At 33.2% G+C, this 22622-nt stretch overlaps 1 protein-coding gene across 8 annotated transcripts in view; it reads right to left on the bottom strand.

Moving 5' to 3' along the window:
• Positions 1-22622, bottom strand: part of STAU2 (staufen double-stranded RNA binding protein 2) — a 295401-nt gene that overhangs the window by 152237 nt on the left and 120542 nt on the right. For all 8 annotated transcript variants that reach the window (XM_045561383.1, XM_045561387.1, XM_045561382.1 and 5 more), the window contains 3 exons: positions 21910-22122; positions 13647-13784; positions 6362-6493 (listed from right to left, as the gene is read on the bottom strand). In XM_045561383.1, coding sequence (XP_045417339.1) covers positions 6362-6493; positions 13647-13784; positions 21910-22122 — 483 coding nt within the window. The remainder of the gene's footprint in view (positions 1-6361; positions 6494-13646; positions 13785-21909; positions 22123-22622) is intronic.

Genomic DNA, 22622 nt, shown 5'->3' with positions numbered 1-22622 from the left:
AATCAAAATAAAACTGGAATGGCTATGTTAAATATCAAACAAAACAGATTTCAGAACAAGGAATAAGGGGAAATATCAATAGTGAAGTAGCAAGGTAATCAAAAAGACATAACAACCCTAACTTTATATGTATAACAACAACACTTCAAAATACATAAAACATCTTCATAGAAGGAAGCAGAGAGTAAAAAGAAATTAAGAATACATAAAACAAAAACTGAAAGCAGAAGTAGACAAATTCAAACTTACAGCTGGAGACTTTAACACTTGAAAAAAAAAAGTAGACAGAAAATCAGAACAGACATAAAGCTTAAAAAAAGAGATCAAAGGGGAAATTAGAGAACATACTGTGAGCTGAATGAAAATAAAAACCCAACTTGTCAAATTTGTGGGTAAGAGCTAAATGAGTACTTAAAAAGAAATTCATGGCATTAAATACTTCAATCAGAAAAGAAATTTCTCAGATCCATAGTTTAAGCTTCCATCTTACAAACTTAGAAAAGAACAGAAAATTAAAACACAGAGCAAATAAAAGAAGGATAAAATGAGCAGAAATCAATAAAATCGAAAATATAAAAATAGAGAAAAATCAATGAAACCAACACCCAGTTGTTTGAAAAGATTAAAAAAAAATTTGATAAACCCCTAGCCAGACTGAGTAGAAGAGAAAGAAAAAGAAATAAATTACCAACATCAGGAATGACAGAGTGTACATTACAGATTCTGTAGCCATTAAAAGAATAAGGGAATGTTATGAACAGCTTTATAGTAATAAATTCAACAACTTAGATAAAATAGGCAAATTCCTTGAAAGAGTCAAACTCTTAAAGCTCACTCAAGCAGAAGCAGATAACCTGTGTAACTTTGTATTTATTTTTTTAATTAAGTTTGTAGTTAAAAATCCTTCGCAAAGAAAAAATTCTAAGCCAAAAAGACTTTACTACTAACTTCTCCCAAACAATTAAGGAAGAACTAATACCAAACTCTTCTAGAAAATAGGAAAGGAGGGAAATATTTCCAAATATACCATATGAAGTCAGTATTTTCCTGATAACTCACACCAAAAATATTACAATAAAAGAAAAACATAGACCAATATTTCTCATACACAGAGATAAAAATCCTATAACAATATTAGCAAATCTATTCCAGCAATATATAAAAAAGGTAATATGTTATCATGACCAATGGGGTTTATGCCAGGCATTCAAAAATCAATCAATGCCACTTCACACCCATTATGATGGCTATTTTTTTAAAAAAACAAAACAAACTTCGGCACAGATATAAAGTAATTGGAAGCCTTGTGTATTGCTGGTGGGATGTAAAATAGTACAGATACTATAGGAAACAGTTTGGCAATTCCTCAAAAAACTAAATATAGAAATTACCATACGATCCAGCAATTCTACTTCTAGGTATATACTCTAAAGAATTGAAAGCAGGGACTCAAACAGATACTTGCACATTAATGTTGATAGCAGCATTATTGACAAGTCAAAACGTAGAAACAACCCAAATGTCCATCAACAGATGGTTACACAAAATGTGAAATATACATACAATGAAGTATTATTCATCCTGAAAAGAAGAGAATTCTAATACATGCTACAACATGGATAAAACTTGGAAACTTTATGCTAAGTGAAATAAGCCAGACACAAAAGGACAAATGTTGTATCATTTCACTTAGATAAGGTACCGAGTATAGGCAAATTCATAACGGTTACCGATGGCTGGGGGAAGGAGTACAGAGTTTCTGTATGGGATGATGAAAAAGTTCTGGAAATGGAGAGTGGTGATAGTTGCACAACACTGTGAATATACTTAATGCCTTGAACTAAGTACCCCAAAACAGTTAATTGGTAAATTTTATGTTATATATATATATATATATACACACAGATATATATATATATATTAAAAAAACTTCAATTTAAAAAAACCAATCAGTGAAATTTACCATATCAACAAACAGAAAAAGCATATGATCATCCTGATAAATGTAAAGAATTATTTGACAAAATTCAACATTCATGGATAATTTTTTAGCAAAAAAACAACTCTCAGTAAAGTGAGAGTACAAGAAAATATCATCAACCTGAAAAATGGCATCTATGAAAAACCTACAACCATCATGGTACATAATGGTAAAAAAACTGTGATTTCCTCCTAAGTTAGGAAACAAGGTAAGGATGCCTACCCTTACTACTTCAATTAACACTGTACTTACTGAATGTCCTAGTCAGTGCAATAAAACAAGACAAATAAAAAACGTATACAGATTAAAAAGGAAGAAATAAAATTCTTTGTTCACAGATAACATGATCATAGATGTAGAAAAATCCCAAAGTTACAAAAAATAAAAGCTAGTCTAACAGATAAGTTAGTTCACCAAGGTCACAGGACACAAAGTCAATATATAAAATCAACTGAATTTTTACACACTAGCAAAGAATTATTGGAAATTGAAATTAAAAATCTACTTTTTAAAAGTAGAACAAAGATAAAATTCTCACTTTCCCTGATTTCAAACCTTACTAAAAAAGCTACAATCAATATAGAGTTGTAAGGACAGAAACATAGATTAATGGAACAGCCTAAAAAATCCAGAAACAGATCCACACCAATGTGGTCAACTGATTTTCAATAAAGGTGTTAAGTAAATTCAATGGACAATGCATTAATCTTCAGTAAATAGTCCTAGAACAGCTGGACTGCCATATGTCAAAAAAAAGGGAAAGAAGGATGAAAGGGATGGAGGGAAGGAGGGAACCTTAACCTGGTACCCATGCTCAAAAATTAAACTAAAACAGATCATAGGCCTAAATGTAAAACCTAAAACTAAAAAACTTACAGAAGAAAACGTAGGAAAAAATTATTGCCATCTTTGGAGTAAGCAAACTTTCCTTAGATAGGATCCAAAAAGTATGAATCATAAAAGCAAAATTTGATAAAGTAGACTTCATCAAAATTAAACATTTTTGCTCTTCCAACAACACTACTATCAAAATGAAAAGACAAGTCACACAATAGAAGGACATTATTATAGAATATATATCTAATAAAGGACTTGTATCCAAGATACATGAAGAACTCTCACAACTCAATAATAAGAAAGCAAACCATCCAGTTTTTTCAGACACTTCAAGGAAGAAATTAGTCCATGATAAGATATTCAACATTATTACCTATTAGAGAAATGAAAATTAAAATCCAAGAATTATACATCTACTAGTATCACCAAACTATCAAAACTGACAATACCAAGAGCTAGAGAAGATGTGGAACAACTGGAATTCTCAGATATTGCTGTGGGAATGCAGAATGGTACAGCCCCTCTGGAAAACAACTACATAGCTTCTTATAAAGTTAAACATGCACTTATTATATAAATATGTACATACAGTATATAATAGAGAAATATATATACAAAGACTTACACATGAATGTTTATAACCACTTATTTATAATAGCCTCAAACTATGAACAACCCAAATGTTGGTAAAGAATAAAATAAAAAAGAACAAGCTAATGATAAATGCAACAATGTGGAGGACTCTCAAAAGCATTATGCCAAGAAAAAAGAATTCATTCACAAAAGTCTACAAATTGAATGTATAATTTAATTTATATGACATTCTGGAAAAGGGAAAACAACAGAAATAGAAATCAGATCAGTGCTTGCCACAGGATGAGGGTAGTGGACCAGCTTAACCACAAACTGGCACTAACAAACTTTCTGGGGTAATAGAAAAGTCATAAATCTTCACTGTGATGTTGATTAATGGGTAAATACATATATATGTCAAAATTCACTGAACTGCACCTCAATAAATTTGAATTTTTTAAGAAGCAGAGGCATACTAGTACATAAGCACAGAGTATCTCTGTAAGAATATTTATTTTATTTTTATTTATCAAACCCTTATATAATATTCACTGTATTTCAAATATTAATTCAATGTGGGAAATATCTTTGGGAAGAGAAACTATGAGATTGAGGGTCTCAGGATGAAGAGACACTAACATTTTTTTTCACTGCTTATTCTGTGTTGCTTGAATTCTTTTAACCACGTACAAGTTTTGTCTAATAAATAAAAACTTTTTAAAAACTGGTTTTGCAGGTTTTTAAAATTATTTTCGCCATACTCACCAAAAGCCTTCTTATTGACAAGTCAATACACTGTCTTTCTCTTCCTTGGTCTCTCTGCAGCGTATGACCACCACTTATTACTTAAAGTCATTCTCTACTTCTTCCTGTCTCCTCCATGCATGTTTTCTACTACTTAAATCTTATCAATTATACTTCTGAATATCTCTAGAGTCTTTCCCCCACTCCTTTCTACCACTACTATCTAATTCAGACCCTCAGTATCTCTGACCTGAACAACTCCATTTGTTTCCTGACTGGCCTTCCTGCTATCAGTCTCATTCCGCTTAAATCCATTCTCCATGTTACTTACAGAATTATCTTTTGAAGAATGCAAACCAGATCATTTCACTTTTATGTTCAAGTTTTTACTTCTTCAACTCTTTACTCTGCATAAAAGCAGTGATTTCAGTGTTTCCTGACTTTCCAGATTCACCCTCTCTCTCTAGGTTCCAGTATACTATAATTTTTATGTCATATGGTCAAAACTGCTCGCTCCCAACACTTAATGCAAAGATCAAGTTTCAGTCATCTTGTTACCTTTAGTCATAAGTGCCTGGCATTTAGGGGGTGTGACAATTAATATCATGTGTCAACTTCTCTGGGCCACAGTGCCCAAATATTTGGTGAAACATTATTCTGTGTGTCTCTGTGAGGGTGTTTCTGGGTGAGATTTACACTTTAATCGGTAGACTCTGAGCAAAGCAGACTGCTCTCATAGTATGGGTGGGCCTCATCCAATCAGCTGAAGGCATAGATGGAACAAAAGACCCACCTCCCTGAGCAAGAGAAAATTCTCCAGCAGACTGCCTTTGGACTGAAACTGCAACTCTTTCCTCAGTCTCCAGCCTGTCCACCTCCCCCATCAGATTTTAGATTAGCCAAGATTCCACATTCACATGGGCCAGTTCCTTACTATGTACATACATATACACATACACACACCCTGTTATTTCTGTTTCTTTGGAGAACTCTAACACAGTGGGTGTGCAAAAAATGTTTTTCAAATTAATTAAATTAATTAATTAAATTAATGCTGAGGTTTGTTCGGTTTTGCCTTCACTTAACTGACAAATGAATGTCTATGGGGAGATTTATTTTGACATATTTTTATAGATCACCCACCAGTTTTAAGTCAAAATAAATGTGTTAAGTTAAAACAACATATACACAATATAAGAACTACAGAAACTTGAACACATGTTAGGTTTCATGTTACAAATACTTTTAAAAGAATAAAAAGCATTAACTAACCAGTTTATAAAAACAGAATTGAAATCTCTAGCAATACCACACCAATGATTTTTTTTAATCATTCAAAAAATTGCCTAGATTATCATGGCTGCCTTAAAGAAAAAAGTATATCTAAATATTTTTTAATAGATGATTTTGTTTTTTACTCTAAACTTCAGAAATGTGTTCCTGTAGAAACTAGAAGTATCTCTGAAACAGAATCCTTATGTGAGAAAAGGACCTGATCAAAAGCATTGTACTTTTCATAAAAGTAATTATTAAGCCTGTTTCGTGAATGTTCATATAAGTAAAATGTTTAACAGAAGTTCTACATATGCACAGATAACAAAATGATCATTTAATACAAAATAAAAATAAGCCAGTTCCTGCCAAATTATCTGCCAAGTCCTGAATTCAGGGTTCTCTGTTTCTCCTGCAACAGATGTAGGTGTTAATGATGTCATTAACTGCTGCAGAAGAAATAAGGGACCATGAACACCGGTCTTGGCAGAAATAAACACCATCTGAGTTTACCTTTAAATTTAAAATAAACAGAAAAATTAGTTTATAGAGTGTCTGTCTAATATAGTTCCTGCCCTAAAGGGATAAGTCAGAATTTTTATTTCCAGTTTCCAGCTATATTCCAAAAATAAAGGCCAAAAACTTCTCTTAAAAGGCACAAATTAGGACTTGGTCTATATGGCCAAAAGAAAAAGTCACTAAGTTAAAAATATTAAGTTGGTATTAAATAAAATATGTATAACCATACAATAAATTTGTTGTATTTGCTAATCATAAGATAATTACTCATTAATATTTCATCTTACCCCTTAAGCAGGTTCTTCTTCGATCATCTATCTTTAAAGATACAGAGTAATGCCTCAGAAAAGTTAAAACTGACATCTAATATCAGAATTTGTTAATCACTTTGGTATTCTGATAGAAAGGATATATACATGTAAATTTAACTCTCACCTTCTCAAGTTGATCCTGAAGACTAGTGGAGGCTTTATAACCAAGTTGTAATAGCATTGCTTCTGCAGCATTTTTTTTGGCTATCTTTTTATTAGGTCCTGTTCCCGTAGCAACTTCATTGCCTACCTTGACCTGGTAAGATTAAAGAAAGAAATTAATGATAGTTATTTGGGTAAACAGGAAACCCTTACATCATACAGCAATATTTATTCTACTCTCTAGCATCCAAAAATATAAAGTTCAGTCCCAAATAAAAACAGCAAGTAAGATAACATTTATGTAATATTATATATACAATTAAAAATATAGATGGAGAAAAATATGGAAAAATGGTCCTCAAAATGTCACTGGGGTTTATCTCAGTAAGGTAGAATTTTAGAGAATTTTTACTTCCTTACATATTTATATGTTTTTTGATTTTTTAAAAACATTAAATTTGTATTATTTACATAAGCAAGAAAATAAAATTTACATTTGAACAGAGTTCATGTTGGTTATGACTACCTCCTTTATTTCAATTAATCAGCTGAAAAGGCTAAAATTCATATTAGCACCATTTTAAAATAATGTTCTCATTGCATCCTAAGTTTACAAAGATTTAGATTAAATAGCTCCTGAAGACAACTGACATATAAGAGTTACCACAATATTGTGGTTTAAAGCAAAGTTTCTGAGTCAGACTGGCATATGAAATTCAACTCTACTATTTCCTACCTATATGAACTATGCAAATTATTTAACATCTCTAACCCTCAAGTTCTTCATCAGTAAAGCAGGGGTAATATCAACTAGCTCACTGTGTTGCTTTGAAAGTTAAATAAGATAATGTATGTAAACCACAGTGTTTAATCCCTCATAACTGCTCAATTAACACCAGCATTTAATCATTAAAACTATTCCACAGTTATCTCTTTGGAGCAATTTACACATATATGTGTGTATGTGTATATTTAAATATACATCAGCCATCTTATATCCACGGTACATTTTCTGAGCCAGGGAATGCTGTTTTAAAGATGTATGTGCTAAGAGATAATACAAATATAAAGAGTAAATTAGAAAGCAAGAAAGCATAGAATTACAAGGAGAAATACATAGCTATAGTTAAATTTGTTTTTACATACTGGTCTCAGTAAGTAATTAAAGAAGCAGAAAAATAGTTAATTATAACTTTGGAAATTAAACAATGTAATTCTAAATAATCTATGGGAAAAAGAAGAAATACCAAAGGAAATTTTAAAATATTTTAAACAAATAATGGAAATATATGAAAACTTGAGGATGCAGATAAAGTAGGATCTAGAAGAAAATTTATAGTCTTAACAGCTTACAGAAAGGCCGAAAAGCTAAACATCCACCTCAAAAAGTTACAAACATAAGAACAAAATAAACCCAGCGAAAAGAAAAGAAAAAAGATGAGCCAAAATTAAGAAATAGAAAACAAAGTACAATAGAGTTTAAAAACCCAAAAGTTGGTTCCCTCAATAGACTAATAAAATGATAAACCAGAGGTAAGACTGATCAAGAAAAAAATAAGACACAAATAGTGGCAAAGAGAGATTACCAGTCTCTGTAACATTACAGAGTAATAAGGGATACTGAGAACAATTTTATGCTATCTTTTAAAAAATATTTAGATAAAATAGAAAAATTCCTAGATAATAAAAGTTACCAAAACTGCCAAAAAATGTCTATAACCGACAGGACTACAACTACTAAAGAAATTAAAACCATAATAAAAAAGACCTTTCCACAAAGAAAGCTACTGAGAGCATCTCCATAAAGTTTTACCCTAAATTCATGGAAGAATTATGCTAATATTATACAAATTCACGCAAAAATAGAAAAAGAGGAATCATTCCCCAAATACTCTATGAGGCATCACTTTGATTCCAAAACCTAAGAATAGTCTAAGAAAGGAAATTTACAGAACAGTTTCACTCATGAACACAGATGTTAAAGTTTCAAACAGTATAATGAATAAAGCAATATGTAACCAGAAGAATCATGATAAAGTTGGGTTTATTCCAGAAATGTAAGATTGGTGTAACGTTTGAAACTCAAACAGAAAGCAATCTATGGAAGTTGCTATATAGGTTAAGGAGACAAACCATATGATCATCCTAATAAATGGAGCAAAAACATTTGATAAAATTCAACATTCATCCATAATAAAAATAATTAGCAAACTAGGAAAAGAAGGGAACTTTCTTAATATGATAAAGACATTTTACAAAAAACCTACAGCAAACCTCAACAAACATGACACTTAATGTTGAATGAAACTGGGATTAGAAACAAGGCAAGGATGTGCTGCTCTATTATTACTAGCATTTAACATTTTACTACAAATCCTGGGAAGAAAAATAAGGCAGGAAAAAGAAAAGGAAGAATCAGAAGGGAAAAAAATCCTCATCATTTACAGTTATGATATTTATACATAGGAAATCCAACAAAATCTACCAATGAACTATAAGAATTTATGAGACTGTAACAAGCTCTCTGCATAAAATGTCAGCATACGAAAGACAACTGCATTTCTATATTCCATTAACATTCAAGTAGAAAATGAAAATTATTAAGATACCATTTACATTAAATGAAAATCAAATACCTAGAATGTGCAACGCCTTTACACAGAAAACAAAAGCATTATTGAGAAAGATTAAGAAAACCTAATAAATAGAGCAACTTATAATGTTCATGAATTGAAGACAGTAACATGATATCAGTCCTGTTCAAACTGACCAATAAATTCATTGAATCGCCAATCAAAATCCCATACATATTTCTACAATACTTGACAAGCTGATTCCAAAATTAACATAGAAATGCAAAGTGCTAAGAACAGTCAAGATCCTTTTAAGGAAGTACAAGGTGGGGGCACTTACTTGTCTCCTAGACTTAATGTTAACATAAAGGAAAAGACAGATAAATCTGGCTACATTAAAATTAATTATGCTTGTTCTTCAAAAAGCACTATGAAAAAAGGAAAAAAGGAAAGTCAACACAAGAGAAGATATTTGAAATGCCATATAACTGCGCTCATATCCAGAATATATAGTAGATTCCGGTAAGTCCATTTCTTAAAAAGCTAGTAAAAAAATGAGTAAGAGAGCTGAACGAGCAATCCATATCTGAAAAGTTGGATTGTTTTACCAGCTGTCACTGTGCTTTGTTAAAAAAAAAAAAAATTATGGCTGGACACAGTGGCTTACGCCTGTAACCCTAGCACTCTGGGAGACCAAGGCGGGAGGATCACTAGGGCTCAGGAGTTCAAGACCAGCCTGAGCAAGAGCAAGACCCCATCTCTACTAAAAATGGAAAAATTAGCTGGGCAGTCATGGTGGAGAGCACCTATAGTCCCAGCTACTCAGGAGCCCAGGAGTTTGAGGTTGCAATGAGCTATGATGACACCATTGCACTCTACCCAGGGTGACAGAGCAAGACCCTGTCTCAGGAAAAAAAAAAAAATTAGAAAGCTTCAATAACTTCATGCCACTTTAATAAAATTTCCCAATGACAATACACTGGGTACTAATGAAGAATGGTACAACAAAATTCAGTTTTCATAAATACAGTAAAATACTTCTACCCATACTTTTCTTTTTTGGCTCTTGTGTGAAATCATAACATTGGCTATTTCATCTGTCCCAGAAAATACAGATTTCCATCTTGTATCCACACGAGTACTGTTTATCATTTATTCTTACATCATTATTTAGAGTTTTATTTTAGTTACTATTTCCATCACTACTTTTTAGCTTCAATGAATGAAACACTTTTAAGGAACTGGGGATATGTAATGCAATAGTAACAAAATACAAACTTAACAAACATTAACAACATGCAAATGATACGAAAAAGAAATTGTACTCTTCTAACAGTTTTAGTCAAGACAAACTAAATGACATAGTTATTGTAGCACATGAACTACTGAAAATACATTCATTCATTACAGAATTCCTGTAACAACTATCACAAATTGTGTAGTTCAATTCTGTAAAATGTTTTTGAAACATTTCAATGCTTTTTCTGAAACCAGAAACCACCATATCATAAGTAGTCTGTGGACCTTACTGTGAGAAGCACTGATCTAGTACAGTCACGGTAGATCCTTGAAGCAGGATGAACACACACTACCTGCCAGTCAGTGTCTGCCTAAATCTCACCTCAACAGGACAGGCCCTATTGATAACATGCTTGAATCACTGGCTAGAGTAGCCCCTGCTACCTGTTATTTTTTCCAGGGCTTGGTTTGTTCCTTAGCTTCACCGGCATCTGTGTTGTTGTTGGAATGCTTGTTAGTGAAAAGATTAGGTCAGCTACGTCAGAGGCTTCCTCTACTGCCCTGAGGGTCAAAAGACTTTGCCAAAGTAAATAGAAGCATAAGATCTCTGAGCAGTAAATAACTGCAAAACATTTTTCATCTGTTTTTACATGCTAAACATACCTCACTTACTCTCATTCAATTTTTCTGCTGTTCCATCCATAAATCTCATTTATCTACTCAGGCCTGATGCCCTCTGGCTTCAGGCTCCTGCTCTTGGAATTGTCAGCTGTAATGCTGTTGCCATCTCTGCTCGCCTTGTCTCTGTTTCTGCCGAATTTCCATCGGACCTATTCTGATACCTTCAAAACTTACTGCTTCTAGAACAGGTGCTTCCCAGATGCATTTTCCCATTAACTCACTCCTTACCTTACATAAGTTTTTACAATTGCATGGTTCAATAGTTTGCAAGTAGTTATGCTAGAGTAATTTGTGAATATTAAAAAGACCACATTGCCAAACGACTTTCATTCCCTGCTGTTAAATGTAATACAATGGTCACTCAAAACATCACTTTATTATAAAAGTCAAATAAGTATACAAAGTAAATTTCGTAAGTCGTCTTCCTTGAAATCTCATAAATTTTATAACTATTGTAAACAAGGTCTCTACATTAAAATGTTAATTTCTATCTGAAAAAAGGTTGAACTATTTTACTATACAGTAAATTTAAAACTGTCAGATTTTTGTCTTTAAACAAATCAGCCACATGAATCGAGTCCTCAAAAAACTAAGAAACAAAAAAGTTCTGAAACAGCATTTGCCAAAAACTTAATTCATTATCTGTCACTGAGATACAAATAAAATTGATTTAACTTGATTTATATATTTTTAACAACCTGGAGATTTTAATTACAGGTAGAAAACTTAATATCATATGATATATAATAAAGTGTGTTGATACACAATTGTTAAGTTATCATTATTTTCTGTTTGAAAAATTAAAATATCCCTCACTAAAAAAATGAAAAGCTTTAAGAAATCTGCTTTGAAACTAACTACCCAAATAATGTTATCAGAAATTTTCTTTTTTTTTTAATCTAGTAATCAACACAAGTAACTGCATCCAGTTTATAATACACAAACTTACTCTGCTTTTGGTGATAGATAAAAATGAGCATATTATCTCTAGACATTTTACTTCTACCTTCAATTATAACAAATGATAACAGCGCTTAAGTAATTTATATAAAAGCTTTTACTTTGATAAAGTTGCTACAACACTGTAATGAATCCACTGGGGCTTCCAGAAGGGAAAAAATAATATGAATTCAGTGTGAAAACATTTAAAAGCACAGCCAAATGTCCCTGTTTGACTAGAATGTTTATGAATACCCATAAAATGAAAGCTGGCCTAAGATACTCCAAATTCCTCTTGCAAAGGGGTACTCAATATACTCCATAGAAAAGGAATTGTTTAATAAAGCCAAAGCCAGTTTTTATTCCCAATACATGTCTAAATTTTAGGTGATTTTCTTTCTTCAAGCTTTGGAGTTAAAAGAATACACTTTAGAATTCTTCAAAGCTAAGAATGTTAATATGAAAAATGGTGAATATATTTTACCAAATGAAAATACTAGAACAACACTGTTCTGGGTCCTAATGCCATCTAGACAATAATGTATTTACTAACCATAAAGAATTCTCCCTGTGTGGATATGTGGGTTCTCAGTAGCGGTTGATCCATGACTACATCCTAAGTTTACATCTCCAACAAAAGCCAAACACACTAGCTCTGAGGCAGACAGCCAGCAAGTATGTATCAAATGTTTATTAAGGTCCTACTATTTATAAACCACTATACTGGGTACCATAAGATCAAGAAATATGAAGATTATAAAATAGGAGGGAAGGTTATACATGAAAAGTTAATACTGTGAGTGCCAAAATGTCTGCAACATGGTAAGCACTTAATAAATATGTGTTGATTTTATCTGGATCACACGAAAGGTAAGATCCTTGGGTTTGACTACAAAAGTTTCTTTGACAAACCAATTATTAAAAAAAACATTTAGGGACAATAAGGAGATTTTAAATATCAATCGGGTATTAGATGACTGAATGAATGAATCATGTCTAATGTAAGAAAAACTTCCATATCTTTTAGAGGCATACACTAAATATGTAAGGCTGACATGGTATGTGGTTAGAAATTAGCTCTGAAATACTTCAGGAAAAGAAGGGAGGGAGAAAAGAAAAATTAATAGCTGAATCAAGTATGGCAAAAATATGTGTGGGTGATGGGCTTATTGGGGGTCCATTATACTATCTCTTCCCACCATTGGATATGTTTGAAATTTTCATAATAAAAAAGTAAAGGTTTTTTAAAGAGTGGGGCTTGATTTGGTAAATGAAGATGAATAGACAGAATGTGAAAAGACGGAGGGCATTTTAGGCATTCTATCTCATTCCTAGCCCCCATCCATCTACCAATACACTAGCAACTATTCTTCCATTTTCTTGGCTGCACAGTGCAGCAGTCAGATCTCTCAGCAATTCTGAGTCCCTCAGCCCCCACCATGGTTAACTAGCCAGCTCATTCTTTTTTCCTAATTTTCCTGACAGCCCACAGGCTCATATTCTTGGCCTTGTTCCATCATTCCATCTACTACACTTATCCTTCTAAATTTTGTTTCTAATTTCATTTGTCTCCAATTCCCAGTAGTTTATAGACTCTGGCTGTAAAATGTAACACAAAAAATTAAGAGATAAGCATTAAATGATAAACTCTGTGGTAAATAACCTGTGTGAACTCACAGTCCCTTCAAAAACTCATGTTGTCTATTCTAACATGTCCTTGACACTTGAATGTTTCCACCAAGTTGGTAGGTGAGCCTGGAGGGAATGAATGCTTCAAATGTAAATATAATTTTACTTTCTGCTTTCAAGTCCCAGTTTGCCTTTCTAAAACTTTTCAATAGTTTTTAAAAATTTTAATATAAAGGTTAGAAATACCTGCATCACAAATTCTCGACGTCGAGGCATTCCTCTTTCTGAAAGCAAAACATAATCTGGCTCCTTTTCCTTTTTGGCCTGTTGAATTTGGGCCAGGCGGCTAATGGGGTTCATTCCTTGACCATATTCTGGACCAGCCTAAAAATTAATTGAGGAAAAAGTATTAAAGTATGCTTATAAACCTTGTTACTGGATCCTTAAAGAAACAGTGGTTTTCCTCTCCACCCCCACCCTCTAAAACTGTGACTGGAGAAGATAAATGAGAGTCATTTATGACGATTTTATAAAGGAAAATCACAAAAATGGATCTGTAACTAAGGCTTCCATGGGATTTGGGGCTCAGAGATATTACTGTTGAGTCATGAACCATGCTTTTAAAATTGAGTAAACTCTTCAGTACAGTAGAGTTGCTTCACAACTTCCGTTCATCAGAAAACACAAAAAGAATGTGAAAAGACAAGTCATGAACTAGTATGAGATATTTGTAACATATATAATTTTAAAAAGATATATCCACTATCCAAAATATATTTTAAAACTCCTAAAACATGTTAGGGAAAAGAGAATCTAAAAGGAAAATGGGCAAAATTTAGGTAATGAATAAATGTTTCACAGAAAGAAAAAAATATGAAATGATAATCAACCTCATTAGGACACAGAAAATATGGATTAAAACATCAGTGAAATACTATTTCACACCCACCAATCCTACCCCCAGCAGCCTATTCCTAGGCACACATACTCTGTAGAAAACTGGTGCCCATGTGTGCCAGCTCATGTGTACGAGAATACCCAGAGCTGCATTATGTGAAATAGGGAAAAAAAAAAAACCTGGAAAAAAATGTTCATCAATAAAAGAACAAATAAATTATAGCATGTTCATACAATGGAATAGTATATAGCAGTGAAGATAAATTAAGTATTGCTACATGCATCAAGATGAATGAATTTCAGAAAAATAATGGTGAGTAAAAGGAGTAAGCACAGAATAACATATAATTCATGTAAAGCCCACTAAAATTACAAACTACTGCTAAAATTAAACAAAATCTAAATAAACGGGAGACATATTGTGTTCATGGATCAGAAGATACAATACTGGTAAGATGTCAATTCTCCTTAAACTATCAATTCACTACAATCCCAATCAAAATCTCAGCAGGCTGTTTTTTTGTAATAATTGATAGGCTGATGCTAAAATTCATTTGGAAATGCAAAGGACAACAAACTAAAACAATTTTGAAAAAAAGAATAAAGACTCAGACTATCTGATTTCAAGATTATAAAACTATGGCATTCAAGACAGTATGTGTAGTATTGGCATAAAGATGGACAAAGCAATCATGAAACAGAATAGTGCCCAGAAACACATTCACACATATACATGGTCAACTGATTTTCATCAAAGGTACAAAAGCAATTCAGTGGAGAAATGGTAGTCATTTCAACAACACTGCTGAGATAACTGGCTATTCATATGCAAACAGAAAAAGTAAAAAGAACTTATGTCCAAATCTCATATCATTTACAAAAATAATAAACTCAAAATGTATCATAGACCTAAATGTAATTTCTAAACTATAAGACTTCCAGTAGAAAACATAGGAGAAATTTTTGTGACTTGGTTAGGTAAGGATTTTGCAGACATAACACCAAAATCACATTCCACAAAAAAATGATAAATAGGATATCTTCAAAATTAATTCCTGCTCTTCGAAACAGGCAAGTCATAGGCTTGAAGAAAATATTTGCAAACTACGTATCTGATAAAGAACTTGTATCCAGAATGTATAAAGACCTCTAAAAATTCAATAATAAATTTATTATTTCAAATGAGCAACCAAATTTTTTAAGCAGGCTAAAGGTTTGAACAGACACTTCATCAAGCCTCGTGTGCCACTAAATATATAAAAAATTCTCAATATCATTAACCATCAGGGAATGTAAGTTAAAAATCACAATGACATGCCAATATACACATATTTGTACATCTGAAATTTAAAAGACTATGCTAAGTGCTAGCAAGGATGTGGAACAACTGGAATTCTCACACATTGCTGATGAGAATGTAAAATACTGCAGCCACTACCACTTTGAAAAGCAATTGGCAGTTTCTTAAAAAGCTGAATATACACTTACTAAATGACCAAGCCATTCCACTTTGAAGAATTTACCCAAGAGAAATGGAAGCATATGTTCATAAGAAGTACATAAATGTTCATAGCTGCTTATGTGTAATAAGCAAAAATTAGAAACATCCCAAATATCCACCAACAGGTGAATGGATAAACAGTGTTATATCAATACAATGAAATACTACTTAGCAATAAAATAGAACCAATAATCCATACACAATATGGATGAATCTCAAAATAATTATGCTCAATGAAAGACGCCAACCAAAAACCAGAGTGATTTATTGGGAATTGAGGATAGAGGATTATAAGGGGGCACGAGGAAACTTTAGGGAGCAATGGATGGGTCCATTCTTTTGATTATGGTTTGGTTTTATGAGTGTATGCACATATCAAAACATATCAAACAGTGCACTTTAAATACGTGCAGTTCACTGTATGTCAATTATACCTCAATAAAAAGTGTTTTAAAAAACCAACCAAATACATTATTTTAGGAAAACAAATGTAGTGAAACCATAAGGTAGGAAATGATAATACAAAATTAATGATAGTGGTTGCCTGTGGAAGGTAGCATATGGTAACATATGGTTGCCTATGGAAGGATGTGACTGAAGAGGGGCATACAGACAGCTTCAATCTTATTGAGAAATGTTCTATACTCAAGTTGGGCAGTAGGTCTTACTTACATTTACTCAGTATGCTTTTAAACTTATATACAAGTTTATATACAGCTTTTTGCATGACTTATGACTTAAAAACAAAAATCCTTATAAACCAAATACTCTTTCTGCATGTGAACTAACTTTCTTCACATATTTTTCCCACAAATAAAGGTTTGCATATGGTCAAAACTTTACTTTCACCTGTGAAAACTTATTCTTAAACAGGTATTAAAGACAAAGATAATTACTATATTACAAATTACATGTTACACTAAACTTATATAAGAGCCAATGTATAGTCTTAGCTTTTCCTGATAAATGCTGCCATTCAGAATCTTGAAAATGTCTAGTTTGGTGCTGCAGGCACAGATTCCAGGTCAGATCCTTCAGGGTCTTTTAAACTATGTTTAAGATTTCAGACTTTATCCAAAGAGCAACGGGAAACTACTAAAAAAAGGTATTTTGTTGTTGTTGATACAGAGTCTCACTTTGTCTCACCCGCTAGAGTGCAGTGGCATCAACTCCTGGGCTCAAGCGATCTTCCTGCTTCAGTTTCCCCAGTAGCCAGGACTACAGGCCTGCGCCACTATGCCCAGCTGATGTTTTCTATTTTTAGTAGAGACAGGGTCTCGCTCTTGCTCAGGCTGGTCTCAAACTCCTGAAATCAAGCCATCCTCCCACCCTGGCCTCCAAGAGTGCTAGGATTATAAGTGAGCCACTGTGCCCAGCCTAACAGGTTTTACACAGAGGCATGACGTGATCACACAGGTGTCTCTAAAAGATACTTTTTTTAAAAGATAATTTGGTATCAAGAGTACTTATAGGAAAGCCAGTCAAAACCTTACCGCAGTAGTTCAGGCAAGAGAGGATTGTGAGCTGCACCAAAGGGTGACAGAAGGGATAGAAGGAAACTTAAGAAATATTTAGGTGATGGAATCAATAGGACATAATGATTTAGTGTACATCAGGGTAAGAGAGAAGTGAAAAATGACTCCCAGCTTTCTGTTTTAGCAGCTGGCCGGTGGTGCCAGTTACTGAGATAAAGAAGGCTGGAGGAGAAAGAAGTTTAGTAAGGGAACACGACGAGTCTGGGACACAGAGTTTGAGGTGCCTGTGAAATATTAAGTGAAGATGTCTAACAGCCAGTGTATAGCACAGAAGAGATTTTGGAATCATTTATATAAAGATGGAATTGAAACACTAGAAATAGAAGAGCAGCTTAAGGAAAGAGTAAGAGGAAAAAGACTGGGAACTTCACTATTTCAGTGGTTAGGTGGAGAGAGCAAAGGAAACTTTTGGCTTTTGATAAAATACTGGTTTCAACTTCTACTTATAACCCTCAAAATAAAAATTAAATAATTTACAAAGGGAATGAAGAAGGACTGATAAGAAAAGACAAATCCAGACTATAATTTAAGTCTAAGATTGATATCCCAATGAAAAGGTAAATTTCTCGAGAAGCTCTGAGTCTGGCACTAGAAGTAGTATGCCCAGTTCATGAAGATGTTCAAATAAGTAAGAATGTGTTTCCAGTGGTATGTTGCCTTTATTCCTGTTTAATTTGACTCTAAGAATGTCTTTAAGTTCCAAAGAAATTTCTGTTGATAAGAATGACAATGACACAGAACCAGATGCATAAATCCAATTTACATAATGACAGAGTTCTGAGAACATTAAAAATGGCTGGGTTTCTTTCTTTGATTGAAATGAACTACTAGCACCCTTGACAATTACGTTACTCCTTGGACACCAAGTCTCAGATTATCATCCTACAAACTAGTAAGGGCAGTCTTGTAATAGCTGCTTCGAGAACATCTTATCTCCAACACTGAAAAGCCTTCTTTGACATCTCATCTTATAGATGAGAACTACATTAAAAAACAGGATGTAAACCCAAAGACATCATCAGGGCAGTTTTACATGTTAACAGGGTAGCCCTATAGAGTAAATCTTAAAATTCAAAAGTTCACAATTAACCAGTTTCAAATGAGCACTACAGTCAGAAATGACAACTGTATTTGAAACCTGACTCTGCTACAGGATCTTGGGTGAGTTTCTTAAACACAAAGGGCCTAATCTGTAATATGGGAATGATTACTACATCAGAGTGATCAAGAGGATCAAATGAGACAACGTGATAGTTTTATAACTTTAAATAAAATCAAGGCAAAGCATCACAGATTTTCTCTACTTCTACTAAATATAAGGAACTATATATAGACTCTAGATATATAAGCCATACAAGAAAGTGAGGTAAAGGCTGAAAATCATGATACTACTATGAGCTGATCCATTTTTTGGCACACGGTATGGTATGATCATACTTAAAATTACCTAGATTCCGACTCATTATATGCATGTTGCTTTCTCATATTTAAATAATCTTACATTTCAGAGGACATCCATAGGCTTTACTTTAACATAAGACAGACATGGCATAAGTAAATCCAAGTGTGATATATATGTGGAAAAATGCAGGAGGCCAACCTAATCTGGGAGCAGGAGAGGATCAGAAAAAGTGTGCCTGGAAAAGTCAAGTTTAAGTTGAGATCTGAAAGATGGATAGGAGGGAAGTTCTGGAATAATGTGCTTTTCTATTGGAAGCAATGGCAAATAATTTTGAGAAATCAAAATGCTTCTCCTGTCCCCTACCCCTGAGGAACAACATTTAAACAATAATCTTGCTTTTAATAGCTATAGTTAAAACAAGAATTAGCTTTATATTCTACTATATTTATATCTTACTATAGAAATATATATATTTTTTCTAGTCTAATAGCTTATTCTTAATTTATTAAGATTAGATTTAGTTTAATAGATTAGACAGGAGTGACTGTGATCAGTTTATTTACTTATTTAATTTCAGAGTATTATGGGGGTACAAATGCTTTGGTTACATAAATTGCCTTTACTGTGACCAGTTTAGTGCAGCCATTCTTTTTTTTTTTTTTTTTTTTCTTTTTGAGACAGAGTCCCACTCTCTTGCCTGGGCTAGAGTGTCATGGCATCAGCCTAGCTCACAGCAACCTCAAATTCCTGGGCTCAAGCGATCCTCCTGCCTCAGCCTCCCAGGTAGCTGGGACTACAGGCATGCACCACTATGCCTGGCTGATTTTTTCTATTTTTAGTTGTTTGGCTAATTTCTTTGTATTTATAGTAGAGACGGGGTCTCACTCTTGCTCAGGCTGGTCTCAAACTTCTGAGCTCAAGCAATCCGCCCACCTCAGCCTCCCAGAGTGCTAGGATTACAGGCATGAGCCACTGCACCTGGCCTAGTGCAGCCATTCTGATATAAAACACTGTTCTTCCATCATAGAAAAGCTACAGATTCTATATATTAAAATATTTAAGAAAATAGTTCATGGATATATTCACATACGTATAAAATGTCAATACATGATATTAGATACAAAATACCAGTGGTTATTTATTTAGGACTTTATTACAGTATTCACATTATTATTAATAATAATAAATACTAATTACTAATGCAGTCTGTGCACTGTTTCAGATAATACTTACAACAATCCTATGAAGCAAGTACAATTTTTTTTTTTTTTTTTTGAGATAGGGTCTCCCTTTGTCACGTAAGCTAGAGTCCAGTGCCACAATCATTGCTCACTGGAACCTCAAACTCCCTGGCTCAGGCAATCCTCTTGACTCAGTCTCCCAAGTAGGTAGGACTATAGGCATGCACCACCACGCCTAGCTAATTTTTTTTAAAAATTTTTTGTAGAGATAGGTTCTCACTATGTTGCCCAGGCTGGTCTCATACTCCTAGCCTCAAGTGATCCTCCCGCCTTAACCTCCCAGAGTGCTAAGATTACAGGCATGAACCACCATGGCCAGCTGTAAGTACAATTATTATTCCTATTATTATTATTATTATTAAATGTAAGAACAGAAAAGTTAAGTAACTTGCTCAGGTCACAGGGATTCACATTCAAAATTGATTCCAAAGGTCATGCTCCTAAGAGCTCCTATGTCCTACTCCCTTGACTATGTGGTTAGGGCATGTGAATGAAAGTCACTTCTCTTCAGAATCACTATGATTCACGATGAATGGACTTATTTAGCATTTATTTTTATTCTAGCTTACATACAATGTATAATGCTATTTCAAAGAATGCAAAACCTACACCTTATTCTAAATAAAGCAACATCAGTATTCATTAAAAAGAATAAGTATTTCTATAGTTATTTACTTATGTGTATATGTATAAACTCCTGGGCTCACGGATCACTGGAGCCCAGGAGTTTGAGGTTGCAGTGAGCTATGATCATGCCACTACACTCTAGCCCAGGTGACAAAGCAAGCCCTGTCTCAAAAAAAAAAAAAAAATTGTACTTGCTCTATAGGATTGTTATGAGCATTAATGCATTAGTAATTATTAAGTATTTTTTAAAATAAAACAAAGGTACAAAACCCAGAAAAATACCTAAATTGTGCCATTATAGAATCTAAACAAAAGAAATTCATCAAAGATTAAATATACTTCTTACCTGTAATCCTTGATTTGTACCACCTAATCAGAAGTCTGCTAAATAAGTGAGGCTAAGCTGGCAACTGAAATCTTAGCAATTTAAGTCTTTCTCTAAAAACATGGAACTTTAGTTCCAAACATGTCATACACTTCAATCATTTATAGGCACTGTCCGGTACTAAATGCTACTTCATTTCACTCCTCTGACCTTTGCCTTTTTTTTCTTTTTAATGTAAATAAAATCTGATCCAATAAGAGTCACAATATTTTGGAAAGCTATGTTCTGTATTCTTCTTTGGCGAGGTATGACTGAATGAATGGAAACAAAATAACACATCTACCTCACAGGGTTGGTATGTGGATTAAATGTGATAAAGCATGCAAAAGGCTGGAATAAAGTCTGGCACAAAGAGTGCTTTTTAATTTCTAGCTGCTGCTGTCACCATTATTAGTATTATTTCTATGATTATTACTCTGTATCCTGTAACCATTTCATGATATCCTAAGAAGTTACTATTAACATATAGCAGCCTGCGTGCAGAAAGAACACTGGATTAGAGATCAGAGTCGTCCAGGTTGTTTCACATGATAGCTGAATAAAAATGAGCACATTCTTTGAACATGTTTTATAAACCTTATATACAAAATAATTTGTAAAATGAGGGATAGCATCATCTACCTTACACAGTCATTATGAGGATTATACTAAAGGTGACATGAAATGGAAAAGCACTTTTTAAACAATAAGAAACTATAAATACCTAAGGTATTATGATTATCTGATGAACAATAGCAGGTACACAGATGTTTAAAAAGCAACACAGAATTGTCACTAATTTACAGTCCCACATCCTGCCTTGATTCCAGGACTGTATATAATCTATAGGTTCAGAAACCTGCCTTATGGAAAAACTTCTACCTATAGCTACTATAATATGTATTTAATAAGACTGACTGATGTTTTCAGGCATATACTTACCTTTACTATTGTTTTAGGGCGTTTTTTAAAAAATAGCTTAGGCTTTTCCACCACAGGAAGAGGTGGAAGTTTTTTAAGCTCCTGTAGGACGGTGGTTGCAGCACGTTTCTTAGAGAGTTTTTTGCTATTTCCCTCTCCTTCTGCGGAAAACTCTCCTACCGACACTCGAGTAACAAAGCTTTTCATATGTGGTGGTCCACTTTCTTTAATAACCTATTAAATACAAGTAAAATATTAAATAATGTATAGACATTTAAGATATATTCTTACAACATGACTCTTTCTTAATATTCATAATAATCAAAATTGATAATATGCCAAAATTATAGTATTTCTTTAAGAAAGTTATTATGAAGATATTATATCAGGCCTATTCATTTACGACACTTGATACTTAATGAACTGAAATAGAAGAAATCTAAACAAACACATTCAATTCATAGTCATAATCATTTTTTATTACTTTAAAACAGACAATTCTAATTGTGGTTTCCCCATGTCTTATGGAACATGTCATATGGAAATTTAAGAACATAAAACTTAGCGTATTAGATTAGATACCATCCTAGACTGGCCATCTAGAATAATTTGTATATAATTGCATACATCTATAACATTCTCCTGTGTAAGAGTAAATTACTGGAGGACAAGCACTATGTCTTATTGTAGTTCTGTAACCCACAAAGCATCCTACCTGTGGAAGCCTCTCAAAA

Source organism: Lemur catta, chromosome 9 (genome assembly GCF_020740605.2).
Source record: "Lemur catta isolate mLemCat1 chromosome 9, mLemCat1.pri, whole genome shotgun sequence".
NCBI lineage: Eukaryota > Metazoa > Chordata > Mammalia > Primates > Lemuridae > Lemur > Lemur catta.
The sequence above is the reverse complement of the archived record's forward strand: the minus strand, read 5'-3'. Positions and strand labels throughout refer to the sequence as shown.